The sequence below is a fragment of the Leptodactylus fuscus genome, chromosome 5, assembly GCF_031893055.1.
Source record: "Leptodactylus fuscus isolate aLepFus1 chromosome 5, aLepFus1.hap2, whole genome shotgun sequence".
Lineage (NCBI taxonomy): Eukaryota > Metazoa > Chordata > Amphibia > Anura > Leptodactylidae > Leptodactylus > Leptodactylus fuscus.
In genome coordinates, this window is record NC_134269.1 from 39,206,906 (window position 1) to 39,226,606 (window position 19,701).

Consider the following 19,701-nt stretch of genomic DNA (forward strand, 5'->3'; position numbering starts at 1 on the left):
TTGATTTATGTATTTAGAGAGATGGTTGGAAGTCTCAAACTTTGTCATTCATATTGAAGGAGTTTTCTAGGCAAACACAGAGGTGCCCTCCATTATGACTGTGTATCTGTTTGGTGTGACAATGCGTTCAAATGGAGCAAACCATTGGGCTGTGAGATGAGCAGTTGGTATGACCCATGATGGAGGAGCCTACAGGAATTGAGGGGAAGGAAACAGTTGTCTTTTCTAACCAGGAGAAGTAGGAAGGTGTGAGGAGACTGAGCTAGACTCCCTAGTTAGGCTGGCTTCAAGACAGTCTTTGTATTCAGGAGATGTGAGTGACCACTGCTTATTTGGAAGATATGTTACGCAAGAAGAGACTGTGAGGGCAATATTATATCGACCTCATAGCTATAAGTTTGTTTGCTAGTCACAAGTCAGATAGGGCAACCCTCAGCTCCACTAGGTCTTATTCCTGCACCTACCATCAAGGCCACTCCAAGTACCACCAGGCTCAGGGAGGCTTTACTACTAGGATATGCCTTGAGGGAACACTACTACTACCATCATACACACCACAGAGCTAGTTGGCTTTGCAACAGCCCTGAGGAGCATTGGAGGATCTGGTAGAGATCCACTGAGACCACTGCTAATACTAATACTACTCCGAACCTCCTGACGTTCCATGTTTGCTAGTCAGATAGGGCAAACCCCAGCTCCTCTAGATATCTCATTCTTGAACCTACCATCAAGGTCACTCCAAGTACCACCAGGCTCAGGGAGTCTTTACTACTAGGATATGCCTTGAGGGAACATTAATACTACCATCAGACACCCTGCAGACCTCGTCGGCTTTGCAACAGCCCTGAGGAGCATCGGAGGATCTTGTAGAAATCTTTGCCACTGAGACCACTGCTAATACTAATACTACTCCCAACCTCCTGACCTTCCTCTGAAGATGTTCCTCTCCAAGATGAAGATCACAGTGTTCATCTAACATTTGTCCACGTGGTCGCATTTGCATTTTGACACTTGACATAACTTGCTTTTGTGACAAGTTACTTTAAAGTGATTATGTGCCAGCCTTTAATATGCAACATGTTTGCCATTTTGTTTCTTTATTAGCCAAATTGTACCTCTAAAATAGTCATAAGATGGCAAGCTGCAGACAAATTGGCCACATTTTCTATTATGTACATGACTCGATGTTCCACAAGTAACTTGCTGGTCGATTGTTAGACAGACATGGGGGCTCTGTAATAAGCTATAGAGTATCAAGGAGCCCATATATGACGCAGAAGCCCTCATTGCTTGTAGAACATACGCAGATGATTGTGATGGCTAATCTAAAGCTAATGGCTACCAAAAATAAGTAGTAGAGACTTTTTTCAGATGATGCTACATGTTTATGGAATCACAGGATGAATGTGACTACTTTATGCACATTGACTTTATGCATATCTCTGATCCGCCAGGTTAGTTTGGCATGGTAATGGTTTTATTGTCCATACAAAGGATCCAACGTATGTTTGGCTGCTGATACAATATTATGTGCATGCTATATATACTAGAGGCCTTGCTATGAGGACCTCTAGAAAGGTGACCTAGCAAAACACATGTGCAGAACTCCCAATTGGGCCAAGAGTCATGGCCTATGAAGAGGTAAAAAAAAAACAAGGCCCTTCTGTCTTGGGGGCAAAATCTTGATCTTTGCTATGAATTTCATTGCACATTTATCAAGTTGCTCTCGTTTTTTAGAGACTCCCACACATAACGCTTAGAATAATTATTGTCAGTGTTTTATCCCCCTCCCTTCCCCCCGCGCACACCTTCAGGTTGTGAACTAGGGCCGGGATCCCACACGGTCGCTTCTCAGATGCTAAATGGTTGCTATTTATACCGCCTGATCTCTTCCATTTATGTAATGATATAAGTTCTGCCACATGCTACAAGAGATGTACAGCACAAGGTAATATTTTTAATGCTAAACCCGAAGGTCACCCAACACCTCTGGTACAGTACAGTCTGTACATATCATGGTGCGACACAAATAAATCAATTTGCTGAAGCTTTTATCTTCCGGAAATGTCGCAGTTTAAGCAGTTTATTCCATTATCTCCTTACGTTAAGTACAGCACATAACTTCTAGAGGATGAGGCCACGTGCTGAGAGTTTGCAGGGGGGTGTCCATGGTGGACATCCTGCAGTGAACCTACTAGATGTAAAAACCAACTAATATCAGCGGCAGGTTTTAAGACTTGTCTCCCGTGCAGCAATAACCAACACTTTATGCTACAGATTTTTTTAGCCGTGTGGATGGGACGTGTTGAAACTCCATTCCCTATATTGCTACTATATATCACAGCAGGTAAACCATCAACCATTTAGTCATGGCTATCCCGCTGCTAACCCACGGCTTGTAGCTTTTTGCTTTTACCTGGATTTTGTCGCAGCTTTTCTGTATTAGCATGGCTATGTTGCAGATGAGAAAATTCACAATGTTCCTTCAGTTCTACATGGAGTTTATAGAACCCCATGTACATGCATTGTCTAGTAAATTGATATTAGGCTAGGTTATTCCGCACCATGTGAATTCACTTAAGGCCGAGGCCCCACGGGATGTAAACGCCGCAATTTGGCCGCAGCGGAGACGCTGCAGGAAAAATTGCCGCGTTTTACAGTGTGTGCAAAGGAGATGGGATTCAAGAGAATCCCATGCCCACTTTGCGGAAGAAATCACAGCGCCGACACGCTATGATTTGCAAAGCTGTTGCGGCTTTGCAAATCGCAGCATGTCAATTATATCTACGGAAACGACGGCGGCTTTCCCGTAGATATAATGTTAAGAGAAAGTCAGCGGAGGAAACCTCTGTGAACTTTCTCTTAAAAGCGCTGTGGAAAGAACCGCAATGCGATCACGCAGCGGTTCTTCCGCAGCGCTTTATCACTGCGTTTACAGCCCGTGGGGCCTTAGTCTAAAGGCGAACGCAACAGAAAACGCAGCAAAAAAACAAAAAAAAAAAAAAACGCTGCACCAACAAAGTGAATGAATCCCATCTACACATTACAAAAAAATGTGGAAAAGCACAAAGCACATGTCTTATGAAAAACGCCTGTTGGCGTATTCTTTCTATATTTAATAAGGGAAGAAAAATTGCAGAGAAAAACTCATTGAAAAATTCTGCAGCAAAAAATTTGAAGCATTTCCATTGCATTTTTTATCCCATAATGTAATGTGGAGCCTTAGCCTAAGGCTGAGATCCTACGTTGTAGAAATGTTGCTTTTTTTTGTTGCGTTTTTTTTTAGCCAAACTTTGTAGTGGCTACCGAAAGAATGGGAATTATATTTGGAGAGCTCTTATGCTTCGCCCTTCTGCTCAATCCATTTTTTTGCTTTGGCTCCAAAAAAGCTGCAGCAAAAAAACCCCAACAACAACATTTCTGCAATATAGGACCTAAGCATGAGAATTTTCTCCCACAAATCCCAACTAGACTACAAATCTGATCCCCTGAACTAACAGTATTATTCATTCTTATAATGTAGTAGAACTATTCATATGTGTTACCCTTGGTTCACATCTGCGTTTGGTAATCCATTCAGGGAGTCCGCATCAGGATCCCCCGAACGGAGTGCCGAACCCATTGACAAGTGCTGTGCAGTGAAAGCACACGGACCCCATAGACTATAATGGGGTCCGTGTGCTTGCCACAAGATCTCTGCATGAGTCACACGAACAGGAAAGTAGATTGTGAAATACTTTCCTATCCGCATGTTCCCTGCGTAGATCTCGTGGCAAGCACACGGACCTCATTATAGTCTATGGGGTCCGTGTGCTTTCACTGCACACCACTTGCAAATGTGAAATTAAAAGTTTGGTATTCTTTTACAAGGTAAATCCCCAGCTAGGTTAAACTTTTTCTGAGCCACTTGGACCCCTATAGAACGTAGAGCTTTTGTATACATTGGGCATTCACAACTAATATCCAATGTCCAGTGAACAAACACAAAAAAAGATATAAAGCTTTATGTAAAGATGTAGCAAAGTTTAACTTGACAATTAACTGTGTCAAATTATTCTTTGCTATGTCTACAGTTCTGAGTTTATTGAATGTTAAATGGTACAGGAGTCAGTCAGGTCCATAATACCTCTCAAATCGATGAAAGTGCCTTGTAGCAGCCATTACTCGGAGCAGAAAATGAGGAAGCAATGCAGGAAGAGTCATCTTTTTATGGATATGGACATACCAGCCTCAAGTGCATGGGGATGAGGCTCATTTTGCAAAATTTTCCTAAACTGAAAAATGTCACGAGGCAACAGGTAGCATTTTTAAGGCCAGGTATGGCGTAAATCTCAGGATTTGCCCACGACGGAAACGCTGCAGAAAAAATTTCAGCGTTTTACAGTCAGAGCAAAGTGAATGGAATGCTAGAATGCGAATCCCATGCCCACCTTGCAGTAAAAACCGCACTGTGGACATGCCACGATTTCCAAAATCAGCGTGGTTTTGGTAATCACAGCATGTCAATTATACCTATGGAAACGCCGGAAGTTTCCCCATAGGTATAATTGTAACAGAAAGTCTGCAGAGGAAAACTCTGCAAACTTTCTGTCTAATGCGCTGTGGGAAGTATCGCAATGCGTAGCACTTTTTTACTGCCACATGGAGCCTTAGCCTAAAGGACATTCCTAGCACAATATGTAGGCACATTGGACAAATCAGGCCCCGCCCCTGGTGCACTTATGGGCTGATTTACATATCCAGAAGACGATAACTATCTGCATGTGCAATGCTTCATTGGTTTATGGTCACAAAGTTATGGCTCTATTCCTATTAAAGCCCCCTACATGCACTATTATTCATTTGGGAGGTATTTTGGAGCTGATAGACTCCCTTGAAATGGATATTCTTACCTAGACAGTTCTAGTTTTATCCATAGACAACCTTGGATTCTTTTAAAACTCACAAACAAGTAGAGAGACTTCAGCCCCTTTCCAATCACTTGCTACTGCAATAGGGGCATTCATGGCATTGTCAATGTATATAGCCACAGATTCCGAGATGGGATTACTCCTTTTAGTGTGTGTGTATAACGGCTCTCAAGCATTGTTTAGAGCAGGGGTAGGGAACGTTCGGTTCTCCAGTTGCTGTGAAACTACAACTCCCAACATGCTCCATTCACTTCCATGGGAGTTCCAAGAACAGCAGAGCAAGTATGCATGCTGGGAGTTGTAGTTTTGCAACAGCTGGAGAGCCGAATGTTCCCTACCCCTGGTTTAGAGGGTGGTCCACATTAAGAAAACATAAGCATGCCTATTTTAAACCAAAACGTCCATATGAAGTATATCCAATGCCAAAATGAGATTGGAAAGAGAATAATGGACAACATTGTATACCTCTGCTGATATAATACATAAAACAGCATTACAGTATATGTAAACATGCAAACATTGTGACGTATCCAAAAAAGGAAAGCAGCAACTTTCACATCTGCTTGTAGACTCTATAATCTTACAGAAAATTCTTCAGCCATTCAAATGTATAAAACAGTAATTTCTTGACAGAGGGGAGAGGAGGGGAATCTGCTGCAGCATCTCTCCCTCTGTGTATGCATGAGAGGGGAGGAGGAGCGTCAAGGGAAAGGAGGCAACTTGAGAAGCTTTAAGTTGAGTCCACCCACTCAGTAAGCTGATTGGGAACATGAACATATATAGAAACCAGTAAAGGGGGGAATATACAGAATAGACAGAACACAGACATACAGTAACAACTTTGTGTGGAGTCTCAGAAGAGCATGGACACATCGTAAAAGACGTATGAGTAATACAATGCATGGGTTGGATTTATTAATGGTAACCAGAAGTTGAGTATTTTTAATAATAGTCATCATTTCTGGCTTGTTATATTATGAAGAGAATATTAATGGAGGCTACAGTATATCAACATTTTTGACAAGGATATTGATAAGTATCACGCATGCTCGGTGGTGACAATCAGGTGCTAACTGATGCAAATACCGAAACATCTCTCACCTCCTAGGCATGTGGTCTCAGCTCAGCTCAAGGTTTGGGTCAGCAAAGGGAGGCTTGCACTGTGGAGACCTGACTGTACCTGGCCTGTGGACAGAAAACAGGGGCTTCAGAATATCATTGTGATGTTATCTTTACACAAAATGACTTTTCTCGATCAGTTAGCAGAAGATTGCAAAAGTCAAAGTGGGAGAGAATGAGGGCATGCAATGAAAAACTAAACTCATGCGTGATATATATATCAATATGTTGAGCCAGAGCATGCATATGACGAAAACCAAGGGCTAAAAGGAAGATATTGCGAATAGAAATCCCTGAAAGTGCATGCAATGTCATGGGTAACTAGAAATAGCGTAATGAATATTGACAGCTAAATGTACGTTATGTACATGCTCTTCTATCTCACTTCTGGGAAAGCCATGAATGGAGGCGAGGTGGAATGTGCCACTAAGTAATGCGCCTGTCTTTCTAGTTACTGGAATTAAATGAGAATGTTCTAGGCTCTTATATGAATGCAGGTTGGTCATCAGGGACATTGATGTGTATGTTGAGGTGTGGGAATGAATAAGTCAAGTGAATAAAAGCTACATGTCTTGTGGCATGCCATACATACACAAGGCTGCATTACATTTATCTCATATCGTATGCAAAAAAAGAAAAAAAATCAAAGCTTTCACGGCATATTGAAGACTGATTTGCACAAAAGGCTCGGAGAAACAACTTCTAAGTCACATTCGTTTTAAAATATAGTAATACGGGGCAAATAGACATGGGGGGAATCGATCTGACGGGCTAGAGATCCACATTTTGGAAAATCAATAGTGAAGGATGAGTTAAAAGTCAGGAACATGACCCCCAGTCATGGAGAAATGTGTTAATGGGAATTTCTCACATTGAAAACACAGTCTGATCTTTAAGCAGAATGTTATTAAGCAGGAAGAGCTGAGTAGATTGATATATAGTTTTGTAGGAAAAGATTTAGCAGAATTTGTTATTTATTGTATTAAAACTTAGGAGTCCAGTGGGTGGTCCTACTCGGTCCAATGGATGGTCCTACTCAGTCCAGTGGGTGGTCCTACTCAGTTCAGTGGGTGGTCCTACTCGGTCCAGTGGGTGGTCCTACTCCGTCCAGTGGGTGGTCCTACTCTGTCCAGTGGGTGGTCCTACTCGGTCCAGTGGGTGGTCCTACTCGGTCCAGTGGGTGGTCCTACTCAGTCCAGTGGGTGGTCCTACTCTGTCCAGTGGGTGGTCCTACTCGGTCCAGTGGTTGGTCCTACTTAGTCCAGTGGGTGGTCCTACTCTGTCCAGTGGGTGGTCCTACTCAGTCCAGTGGGTGGTCCTACTCAGTCCAGTGGGTGGTCCTATTCTGTTCAGTGGGTGGTCCTACTCTGTCCAGTGGGTGGTCCTACTCGGTCCAGTGGGTGGTCCTACTCGGTCCAGTGGTTGGTCCTACTTAGTCCAGTGGGTGGTCCTACTCTGTCCAGTGGGTGGTCCTACTCAGTCCAGTGGGTGGTCCTACTCAGTCCAGTGGTTGGTCCTACTTAGTCCAGTGGGTGGTCCTATTCAGTCCAGTGGGTAGTCCTACTCAGTCCAGTGGGTAGTCCTACTCAGTCCAGTGGGTGGTATTACTCAGTTCAGTGGATGGTCCTACTCAATCCAGTGGGTGGTCCTACTCTGTCCAGTGGGTGGTCCTACTCAGTCCAGTGGGTGGTCCTACTCTATCCAGTGGGTGGTCCTACTCTGTCCAGTGGGTGGTCCTACTCAGTCCAGTGGGTGGTCCTACTCAGTCCAGTGGTTGGTCCTACTTAGTCCAGTGGGTGGTCCTACTCTGTCCAGTGGGTGGTCCTACTCAGTCCAGTGGGTGGTTTTACTCAGTCCAGTGGTTGGTCCTACTCAGTCCAGTGGGTGGTCCTACTCAGTCCAGTGGGTAGTCCTACTCAGTCCAGTGGGTAGTCCTACTCAGTCCAGTGGGTGGTATTACTCAGTTCAGTGGATGGTCCTACTCAATCCAGTGGGTGGTACTACTCTGTCCAGTGGGTGGTCCTACTCAGTCCAGTGGGTGGTTCCTCTCAGTTTGGTGGGCAGTTCTACTCACTCCAGCAGGTTGATCCTACTCAGTCCAGTAGGTGGTTCCTCTCAGTTGAGTGGGCGGTCCTACTCACTCCAGTACGTGGTTCTGTCTCTGTGTACACACTCATAGAGAAAATCCCACTGAATCCCTAGGCCCAAAATTAGTAGTTTTATACCAATAAATTATACTGAATCTTTGCCCACAAAACTATATGTTGACCTTTTCAGCTCCTCCTTCTCTACAACATAGATAGATGTTGCATAGATGTCCCAAGATTGCCTATCCCTATATAAAATAAAAACTGAAAAATTCTCGTTTTCACATTAGCTACTTCAGCACAGTATATTTGTTGTTTTCTGTAAATCACTTGCCATCTTTGCTGTGTAGACTGTGACAGAGCAATAAGGGGAACTGGAATTAATAAGAGATGACAACTGTATTATACAGGTAGAGGTCTATATAAAGCCATATGGGAGCTTTATACATTATTGATGCAAATAAGACTCTGTTGGCAGCTCCCTGGATATTCTGTGGTCTCTCAGGGAAGAAAAAAACTCTATATCCTACTGAGGAATTTTTTAGTCTGTGGACACTTTTGTGATAACTCCTATTTATTACAGTTTCTAAAGATACATCCAGCTGTATTATTCAAGCAGACAACACAGGTGGGAAGTGTGTTCATCCAAAGAGTAAAAAAAATAAAATAATAATAATAATACACAGTCCAGTCATATTAATGTGACCACCGCCTACATTTGACGTCAACGTTAAATAACAAATCGCAGAAGGCACGTGCGTGGTTCGAGGAGCACCAGGATGAGTTTACCATACTCCCTTGGCCAGCAAATTCCCCGGACTTGAACCCAATCGAGAATTACCTCCAAACCTCGATCGGGTTGTTCGCGCCTTGGATTCTCAATCGCGTAACCTAGAGCAGCTGGACACGGCACTGGAGTCGGCATGGCTCAACATCCCAGTGACATCATCACAACATCCCCTCTCTTCCTGCACGTCTCACAGCGATCCGCTCCGCCAAAGGTGGTTATTTGGGATTTTGACAGGTGGTCACATTAATGTCACTGGACTGTGTAGTAATAATAATAATGATGATGATGATGATGATGATGATGATAATGAAAAGTGAACTGCATGAAGTACAAAGATCTTGAGATTGGATTGAGCAGAATCTGGAGGACCAAAAAACAGGATTCTGCCTGTAGGGAATGGAGCTCTGGAAACCATCAAAAAAGGTTTCAAATCTTCAAGAATTCCTCAGCATCATAGTGCCAATGTGATGCAGAAGATCACATCTATAGACATTACATATATCCTTAGAAAAGTATTGGGGTTAAAGGCCTGGATGGGACACAGCCCGCCTATAAACCACTGGCAGAAAACTGAGATATTCTAATATAATAATAATAAAAAATAAATAAATAAATAAATAAATTAAAAATAATAATAATAATAATAATAATAATAATAATAATAATAATAATAATAATAAATAAATAAAAATAATAATAATAATAATAATAATAATAATAATAATAATAATAATAATAATAATAATAATAATAAAAATAATAACCAAGGACCAAGAAATAATAATAGCTTAGGGCCAAAGCCTGAATTGTGCCAGTGGTGGTTGGAGACTGGGTACTATCAAAAAGAATTATAAAACATCTTTGAGTGTTTCCAGGCCATTACAGTTCTGAGAGGTGCAGAATATCTCACATGTGGGTGGTACACTAATCCTAAAATTATTGGATTAAACCATATGTCCCTGGCCAGGTCTTGGATCATTGACAGAAAGCTGAAATATGCTATAATAATAATAATAATAATAATAATAATAATAATAATAATAATAATAATAATAATATTAATGATAATAATAATAATAATAATAATAATAATAATAATTATTATTATTATTATTATTATTATTATTATTATTATTATTATTTTGTATTATTATTTCGTATTATTATCGCTATTATTTTTGTTATTATTATTATTATTATTATTATTATTATTATTATACAGAATTCTCTTAAAATATTAGTAATCTTAGTATACTAATGTGACTTATTTATTGTTTTGCGCCAACACGTAACACATTATTTCTGCTTGCATCAGTCATGGCAGAACATTGTGGTCTTTCTCCGACACCGGGATCCGCCTATACAGCCACCCATAGTGGATGCAATTACACTGGCAGTTCATCCGAAATCTGTTCAATTACAAGAGGACAGTCAGCTTCTGGAGCTGACCAGCGGTTAACCACAGAGTGCGGCAGAGATCATTAATAAGGCAAAATGAATTCTCTGGTCTGGGCTCAGGTTGGATAACAATCTACATCCTCGAGTTTCCCATAATTCAGCATAATTGTCAGCTTGGTATTCCGGACAGGCTTCGGGCCAAGGCTGCATGAAGCATGAATTACTTGCCTTTATCTCTACAGAACGGAGTTTGAAAATGTAATTATGGGCATTGCTTTTTGTATAAAAAGGGCTGCTCTCTGTATCACCTTGGAGATGGGCAGCAGACAGGACAGCGAGGGCCACCTCCTCCGCCACCCTTCAACCCTCCGACTCATAAATATTCAGCTCTGATATGCTGATCCTGCATAATTGGACACTCATTTATACCCTGGAGGAATTCTGTTTATAATGAATCCATGCTCGTGTATAATTGGCCAAACTCAAGATCTCCACTAATGCACTTTCCTCCCAGCGACGATGTCACTCAGGAAGATTTCTTACATTACACACCCTACAAAAATACTACTTGTATCAGTTGTCCTATGCAGTGGGTCTTTTCGTGTATTCTCTGTTTATGACCACTATGGATTTCAGCAGGAAAGCTGTCTGATAAAGGGTTGTGCTAAGATTGTCTCTTTGCACCTATCTATAGGATATCTACTTGAACCCCCACTGATCACTAGAACATGGGTCCGGTGTCCTCCATTGGAATGGACCAATGACCACAAATTCACGCCAACACTCCATTCAAAGTCTGTTACTGATAAAGTTAGCTGAGGCTATCTCCATCAGTCCCATAGACTTTGAAAGGAGTGGCAGTATACAATGCACGTGCACTTATATAAAGGTCCATTTAAAGAGCAGTACATAGGAGTCCAGGAACCATGTTCTCGTGATCCCAACAATAGACCCTCCAGTGATCAGAAACCTAACACCAATCCTCTCGATTAGATAAGAAGAGTGGCAATACCATTAGTTGTCCTTTATCATATTGTCCCATTGTTCTTATTTCTACAGTAACTTTTTTAGCCTAAAAATGGTGCTTTTCACCCACATGGTGCACTAGGTAACCACCTACCCCATCTACCCAATGTTCTTCCCATGACACTATGCACTACATTTGGAGCCTGTATCCCTTGGCCTTGCTCTCTACAAGATATCCCGAACCCAGTTAGGCGACTGTTGGGCATCCATTATAAATGCTACTGTCAACAAGTCACCAATTCTACTTTTTCTTGGTTCCCTCAATGTTTCTCAGAGAATTCACTGCAATTTCAGGTGAGTTTTTATCTATCTATCTATCTATCTATCTATCTATCTATCTATCTATCTATTATCTATCTATCTGTCTATCATCTATCTATCTATCTATCTATCTATCTATCTATCTCCTATCTATCTATCTATCTATCTATCTATCTATCTATCTATCTATCCATCTATTATCTATCTATCTATCTATCTATCTATCTATCTATCATCTATCTATCTATCTATCTATCTCCTATCTATCTATCTATCTATCTATCTATCTATCCATCTATTATCTATCTATCTATCTATCTATCTATCTATCTATCTGTCTATCATCCATCTATCTATCTATCTATCTATCTATTATCTATCTGTCTATCTATCTATCTATCTATCTATCTATCTATTATCTATCTATCTGTCTATCATCTGTCTATCTATCTATCTATCTATCTATCTATCTATCTATCTATCTATCTATCCATTCGTCTATCTATCTATCTATCTATCTATCTATCTATCTATCTATCTATCTATCTCCATCTGTATAGATACCTTTAACTCTATGTGTTTTTTTCATTGTATGTCAGGTTACATTCACACCAGCACTTGACTTCCATTGTTGGACTCTATTATAGGAGCAGAATAAGGGATCTAACAGATATATAAATGATGGATACTAATGGAGTCTAAAAAAATCCCATTACTACATGGTCCAATGAGCTTTTTGGTATCCATTATGACACAAAAGTCTTGTATGCAGTACTTTTTGGCCATGATTTTTAACACACCAACATAGATGTGAACTTAGTCTTAGTGGATATTGTATATATATATATATATATATATATATATATATATATATATATATATATTTATGTGGAAATATGTTTCATGTACTATATGCATATGTAATGTAATGCATGTGTGCTAAGTGAGAACCGTGTACAGGGGCGTAACATGTGGTATCGTCGTAGGGGCCTTAGGGGCCCATAAGGTATAAGGATAATGAGTTCTATAAAGATACATAATAGTTTGGGGGCCTGGTACAGATTTTGCATTGGGATATAGGAGCTTCATGTTATGCCTGTAGCCATGTAAATACCCTAAGGCTGTGCTCACATGACTGAGGTGACATTATTCACGACCGTCTGGCACCCAAGGGGCACCCATTTTCATGGATCTAAGTGTATGGAGGGATCTGTGGAAAAGGACAAGACAGAACATAACCAATATTATGATGGTCCAGTACAATGGAAAAAATAGCAAGCACAGCATGCAGCATTTTTTTTCTCCAGTAAGAGGATAGACACCATGACGTAGTGTTAATGTGACCTGTTTTATGCCAGATTTTCGGGTTTCTGCTCCTTTGACGGAACAGAACAACACACACATGTATTCAGGATTGAACCCAGTTTACCCCGCCAACAAAATATAATACAATCATAAAAAACCTCAGACTGTAAAAACTGTCCGTAACCATCCTATCGAGTTTAAAGGAAATTATGAAGCTTTGAAAATCTACATTATGTGCCGCAGCTATCCTGTCTGAATTGTCGGACTGGGTCTTAACTCTTTCATTTACTCTTTATTGCGCGGCCTAGTAAGAACTGCTGACATGTCTAGATTTGTGCTGACATTTCTATTTATTCTTATTTTCTCTCTCCCAAGGTTTCCAGCGGCAATATATTGTTATTATGGATTATTTGGCCAATAATTACAGATAGCTCAATGGCTTCCCCGATACATCAGTACAGAGGGATTACACGGAGGGTAATTACGTCCTCCGAACAACGGCAAAGCGGCAGCCGTAACATTTAACTTCATATATTATTAACATATTGTCAAACATAAAGTGCATCTTAATTTAAAGCCGTACATCCCATTATTATTTAATATTTGGTTTTTGCTGTATTAAAATAGACACTAAATGAATCTTTAAAAAGATCGCTCACTGGGATTGACCCCTTAAACGTAACCTGTCAGGTGGTTTTTACACCCTAAGTTGACCCCAGAATGTGCGGCATCAAGCAATGACTTTTCCTATAGTGCCCCTTGTTAAGCTGTCTTGTGATGAAAAGTCAAGTTTTATTGGCATATGTAAAATATCAGAATACGTCAATGGGAGCTGAGCTGTAGTAACAGCTCCTGGCCACAAGTCGGAGCATGGCGCTATCTGCTACTGTATAGTACAGGGACCTGATGCAGCTGATCCTTGCGGGGTCTGGATGTCGGCTTCCGCACTTATCAAATGTTTATCCTAAGGATAGGACTTTAAAAAATCCTGTAAACCCCTCTAACCCTCCTAATACTGAAGACGCATATTTGGGGAATTTACTATTTCAGTTCCAAGTGGCATGGATGGGATTCATCTTTGGCACACGTCCTATATTTGCACCAATTGTCTCGCTTTGTTCTTTTTGTGCCCCGTTTTTAACCCCTTAATGAAACATGACATACTGTATAATATATTATGGTGTCACTAAGGTGGTATGGAGAGGGCTCAGAATTTGACTTAAGATTAGAGATGAGCGAACAGTAAAATGTTCGAGGTTCGATATTCATTTCGAGTAGCCCCTCAATATTCGACTACTCGAATCGAATATCGAACCCTATTATAGTCTATGGGGGCAAAATGATTCGATCAAATTATACTTACCAAGTCCATGAGTGAGGGTCGGGCTGGATCCTCCGAGAAGTCTTCTCCGTGCAGCGTCCCCGCGGCATCTTCCGGCTCTGAATTCACTCTGCCAGGCATCGGGCCTGGGCAGAGCCGACTGCGCATACCCGCACTACAAGCGGACATGCGCAGTCGGCTCTGCCCAGGCCCGATGCCTGGCAGAGTGAATTCAGAGCCGGGAGACGCCGTGGGGAATCTGCACAGAGAAGACTTCTAAAGGTAGGAGAAGAACCAGCGTTGATTGGCCGACTGTATAGCATTTGGCCAATCAATGCTGGTTCTGCATCGAACTTTTCCATTCGAATAGCGAGTGGTACTCAATCGAGTACGAGTATTTCGAATACCATAGTATTCGATCGAATACCTACTCGATCGAGTACTACTCGCTCATCTCTACTTAAGATGCCTAAGTAAATTGTGACCAATGTATTTAAAGAAGAATGGCCGCCATTTTTCATTGCCTCACTTTCCAAAATAGATTGGATAAAAAAACTATTAAAATATCATATAGTCCACAAAATTTTATTAATAAAAATTGCAATTTGGCTAAAGAAGAGTACAGTGATAGGACCTCCTCTTTGGGAAGACCACCTTATTACTTAGATCGAATTTTCCATGATGGAGTTTTTGCCAACTTCTTGGAGAAGACGCTTCTCTAGACCACTTCTTTTTCTATTACAGGTGGTCGTCTCAAAAAGGTTTCACAGTACCGTATATAAAAATATATGGGAATACCAAAAATTTACAGGTGTCACAATATGGTCAGGGAAAGAAACTTTCCAATTATTTTAGTTTTTGAACTTTTGGAAAGGTATTAAAATTACCGAGGCCAGAGCCTCAGCATAATTCAGGCACATCTCATGCCAGTAGGGAATAAGGATTACAACTGGTTTAGGGCTCAACCAGTAGAGTCCAGGGGACCAACCCCACAGATCTTCATTTCATGACCTTTCCAAAGCTTAGATCGATAATTAAAAAGTCTCAGAAAATTCCTTTAAAGGCAAGGCCCCCACGTAGTGGGCCACTGCACAAAAGCACTGAAGGAAAAAGTGCAACAAAAATACATAGCGGTTTTATCCCACAATGTTTTTCACAGAAAATCTGTGGACTTTTTGCTTCAGTTATACCTATATGGAATCTGCCAGCATTTCCGTAGGTATAATGGATATGCATTGGTTTGGGAAATTGCAGCATTTCGGCATTACTGCAATAGGTGAATGGGATTCACTACACTTTGCAGTGACTAATACGCCGTGGGGGGCTCCGGCCTTGTAGGCTCCATCCTCTTGCCAACTCCTGTGCTTTATCAACCTGGAATTGGCATAGCTTTTAGCCTGCTTTCTTGTGTGACTTATATAGTAAATTTATTGAGCCGATATGTTCCCATTCCGGACCACCATAATCTTCGCTCTGCTCTATCTACTTTTATAAAATGAGCAGAAAGAACAATGTGGCAGATCTTCAGCTCAAGAAGGTGCTATGCGCCTAAGATGCAACACATTGACACCCATGTATGCTAGTAACTTCTAGAGATGAGTGAGTAGTATTCGATCGAGTAGGTATTCGATCGAATACTACGGTATTCGAAATACTCGTACTCGATCGAGTACCACTCGCTATTCGAATGGAAAAGTTCGATGCAGAACCAGCGTTGATTGGTCGAATGCTATACAGTCGGCCAATCAACGCTGGTTCCTACCTTTAGAAGTCTTCTCCGTGCAGCGTCCCCGCGGCGTCTTCCGGCTCTGAATTTACTCTGCCAGGCATCGGGCCTGGGCAGAGCCGACTGCGCATCTCCGCTTGTAGTGCGGGCATGCGTAGTCGGCTCTGCCCAGGCCCGATGCCTGGCAGAGTGAATTCAGAGCCGGAAGACGCCGCGGGGACGCTGCACGGAGAAGACTTCTCGGAGGATCCAGCCCGACCCTCACTCGTGGACTTGGTAAGTATAATTTGATTGAATGTTGCCTACCCCTGAAACGAGCATTTCCCCCCATAGACTATAATAGGGTTCGATATTCGATTCGAGTAGTCGAATATTGAGGGGCTACTCGAAACGAATATCGAACCTCGAACATTTTACTGTTCGCTCATCTCTAGTAAATTCCAATCACCGTATTCCATTACCTTTATTGTGCCCAAATATTAACCATGCCGCCATGATATGGTGAACTGAACAAGCCGTTCTCTCTTCTTTGTGTCACTTCTAAGTATCCGTGTGTGACATCGGGGACGCTACACAATGCATTTAGTAGAAGCGGCAGGAGATCATGTTCTGTACAAGGCAACAAAGACAAGTAAAGGTGGAAATCTCCTTTAATTTAAAGAACGGTTCATAAGAAATCCTGCCTGGGACACCGACCGAGACTGTTAACTAGTGTGTAGACATGCCGCTCTCTTAACAAACTTTGATTGAAGAAGATCATAGAAAATAATCCTATTCTGTCTCATGCAGAGAAACAGACAATTTCAGCTACTTACAAGGGCTTCCAAAAGCTGGCGAAAAATACTGAGATAATAAAAATACTAATAAAAAAACTACAGAGAAATGGGAAGAAAATCCTAAACCTCAACTCACCAGGGAGAAGAAGTCTACTCTCGTCATAAATCACCCCGGCTTATCCAGGAAAAAATCCCATTAAGCGGGAGTTCATTTATTCATAAAATATTTTATCAATAAAATAAAAGGCAGAACGCTGACAGTTTATTGGACCACTTGTCTCCCGCCATGAAGATGCAGATCTATTAATAATGCCTGAGATCCCGTCACCATTAATCCCTAGCGTTATTGCAGTTTTGTCTTTATAACATGTTACTTCCAGAAATTGGAAGACGAGAAACTTTATTTTACAGGTTATTGACAGGAAAATGGGACAAAGTTTGTGGAAATTAATCTAAATTTTTGTAATAAGGAACAAATGGGTTAGACCTCTCGAGAGGGCCATAACACCTTTATAGAAATTCTAGAGGTGTAGTTAGAATTCAGAGAAGGAACCCGCACCATATATCTTCCAATGATGTCCGTATGGCCAACAGCTATTGCTAATGACTTTCCCAATGAGGGTATATGATGGTGTCAGGCACATCGAGAGGTGAATTATCTCACGTGGGGGGGGGGTAGCTTGTGACTGGGGTAATGGGGACCAGGGAGCACCATTGCATTGGTTTAGAAATCCTATAAGAGATTCCTTAATATTTTCCAATCCTTCTGCAGCCAGTCTTGGGTTTGGCTGAAAAAAGCACAAAATCTGCAACTAAAAAAGCAGGCTTTCCACAACATTGGGCCTTAGGTCTCATGCACATGACCATGGTGTTTATGGTGTTAATCATTGACCCATTCATTTCTACGGCTTCATACACACCAGGTATTTTTACGGTCCTGGGATAGGTCCTATTGATCGACCTCAGTGGATGATGCCGTGGAGACATGGGCGACCCGGGGATATCGTCCATGTGCTTTCCTTGCCATTTAATCACCATCTGGAAACATGTACAGGCCGTGTACATTTCGCCTTAGGGTGGGTTCACTGTGTGCATGGTTTCAGATTTAGCCAATCCAGCCAGTTTCCGTCTTCTGCCCAGCGCATCTGGACAGGAGACGGAAACCCGGCGGTCAACTTTCAAACCCATTCACTTGTATGGGTTTGCAGAGGTGACCGCCCCTGTGCGTTTTCTGTCTGTCTGCAGGGAAACCGGTTTTTTTTAACAGGACACAAAGTCCTGCATATCCGACTTTGTGTCTGGCTAAAAAAATGGTGTCTCCATGGACAGGCGGAAGAGGCACACGGGCTGTCTTCTCTGCAAACCCATTCAAATGAATGGGTTTGAAAATTGCCACCAGGTGTTCGTCTCCTGTCCTGTTTTGTGGGGCAGAAGACGAAAAAGGCCAGATTGGATATACCAGAGACCGGGCGTGGATGGCGTTTTCATGGCACAAAGATTTGGCCGTCAAACTCGTCTGTGTGTGTACCAGATATACCAGCATCAATACTGTGTGGGGAAATGGATTACGCTAGGAGTCCCTGCCTCCCCGTAAAATACTGTCCCATAGTAATTACAGTATAGGACTGCATTTTGTATGAATGCAAGGACTCCTAACATCATAGAGAATTATAATATTACAAGTTCATCTCCTTGCATAGTGTTCAGGCCGGTAAATCCAGCTGGTTGGTTGTGTAAAACACCCTTCGGCTACGGCCTTACACAGTGTTTTTTGTTGTGTTAGCTGCGTTGTTTTTTTTAGCCAAAGCCAAGAGTGGATTTATCAGAAGGGAAATGTCTAAGAGCTTCCGTTATATTTTACATTCCTTTTTAAGTCACCCCTGACTGTGGCTCAAAAAACCACAGGTAAATCTGCAACAAAAAAAATCTGTGTTTCCGTAATGTGGAACCTCAGAATTAAAGGGAATTTGTCAGTGCAACTTAGAACACTAAACCACCTACATTTCCTTATGGACCGGGGGTTTAGTGCCCCAAATTGCCCTGTTATAATGCAATCCATGGTCGCATTAAAAAGAAAAAAGCTTTATACTCATCCTGCCATTGCACTCTTTCTGCCAGCACACTTCTTCGATGAAGCCAGAGATGTACGCCTCGCCTTCAAGGCACATGCCCCATATCTCTGGCACTTGCGCAATGAGGCCTAGATATTTGAGATAAGCGAACAGTAAAATGTTCGAGGTTCGATATTCGTTTCGAGTAGCCCCTCAATATTCGACTACTCGAATTAAATATCGAACCCCATTATAGTCTATGGGGGGAAATGCTCGTTTCAGGGGTAGGCAACGTTCGATCAAATTATACTTACAAAGTCCACTAGTGATGGTCGGGCTGGATCCTCCGAGAAGTCTTCTCCTTGCAGCATCCCCGCGGCGTCTTCCAGCTCTGAATTCACTCTGCCAGGCATCGGGCCTGGGCAGAGCCGACTGCGCATGTCCGCACTACAACCAGGCATGCGCAGTCGGCTCTGCCCAGGCCCGATGCCTGGCAGAGTGAATGAAGAGCCGGAAGATGCCGCGGGGAAGCTGCATGGAGAAGACTTCTAAAGGTAGGAGAAGAACCAGCGTTGATTGGTCGACTGTATAGCATTCGGCCAATCAATGCTGGTTCTGCATCGAACTTTTCCATTTGAATAGTGAGTGGTACTCGATCAAGTACGAGTATTTCGAATACCATAGTATTCCATCGAATACCTACTCGATCGAATACTACTCACTCATCTCTACTAGATATATGTCTCCAACTTCACTGTAGAACAGCACAGTGCCGGGAGCACCAGAGATGAGTCTGATGAGACTGATCGGACTCTTCGCTAGCAAAGGTTTTTATTTTTAACGCGACTGTGGATTACATTATAACAGGGCGATTTGGGACACTAAGCCCCCAATCTATAAGGACCTGTAGGCGGTTTAGTAACCCAAATCG

The 19,701-nt window shown here is 41.9% G+C and overlaps 1 protein-coding gene across 2 annotated transcripts in view; it reads right to left on the reverse strand.

Moving 5' to 3' along the window:
• LRRTM4 (leucine rich repeat transmembrane neuronal 4) overlaps positions 1-19,701 on the reverse strand; it is a 540,717-nt gene that overhangs the window by 50,252 nt on the left and 470,764 nt on the right. Inside the window, exon 3 of one of the 2 annotated variants that reach the window (XM_075272990.1) lies at positions 6,012-6,095. The exons of the other annotated variant lie outside the window; for it this stretch is intronic. Coding sequence (XP_075129091.1) covers positions 6,051-6,095 — 45 coding nt within the window. The 3' untranslated portion in view covers positions 6,012-6,050. The remainder of the gene's footprint in view (positions 1-6,011; positions 6,096-19,701) is intronic. 2 annotated transcript variants of the gene reach the window in all.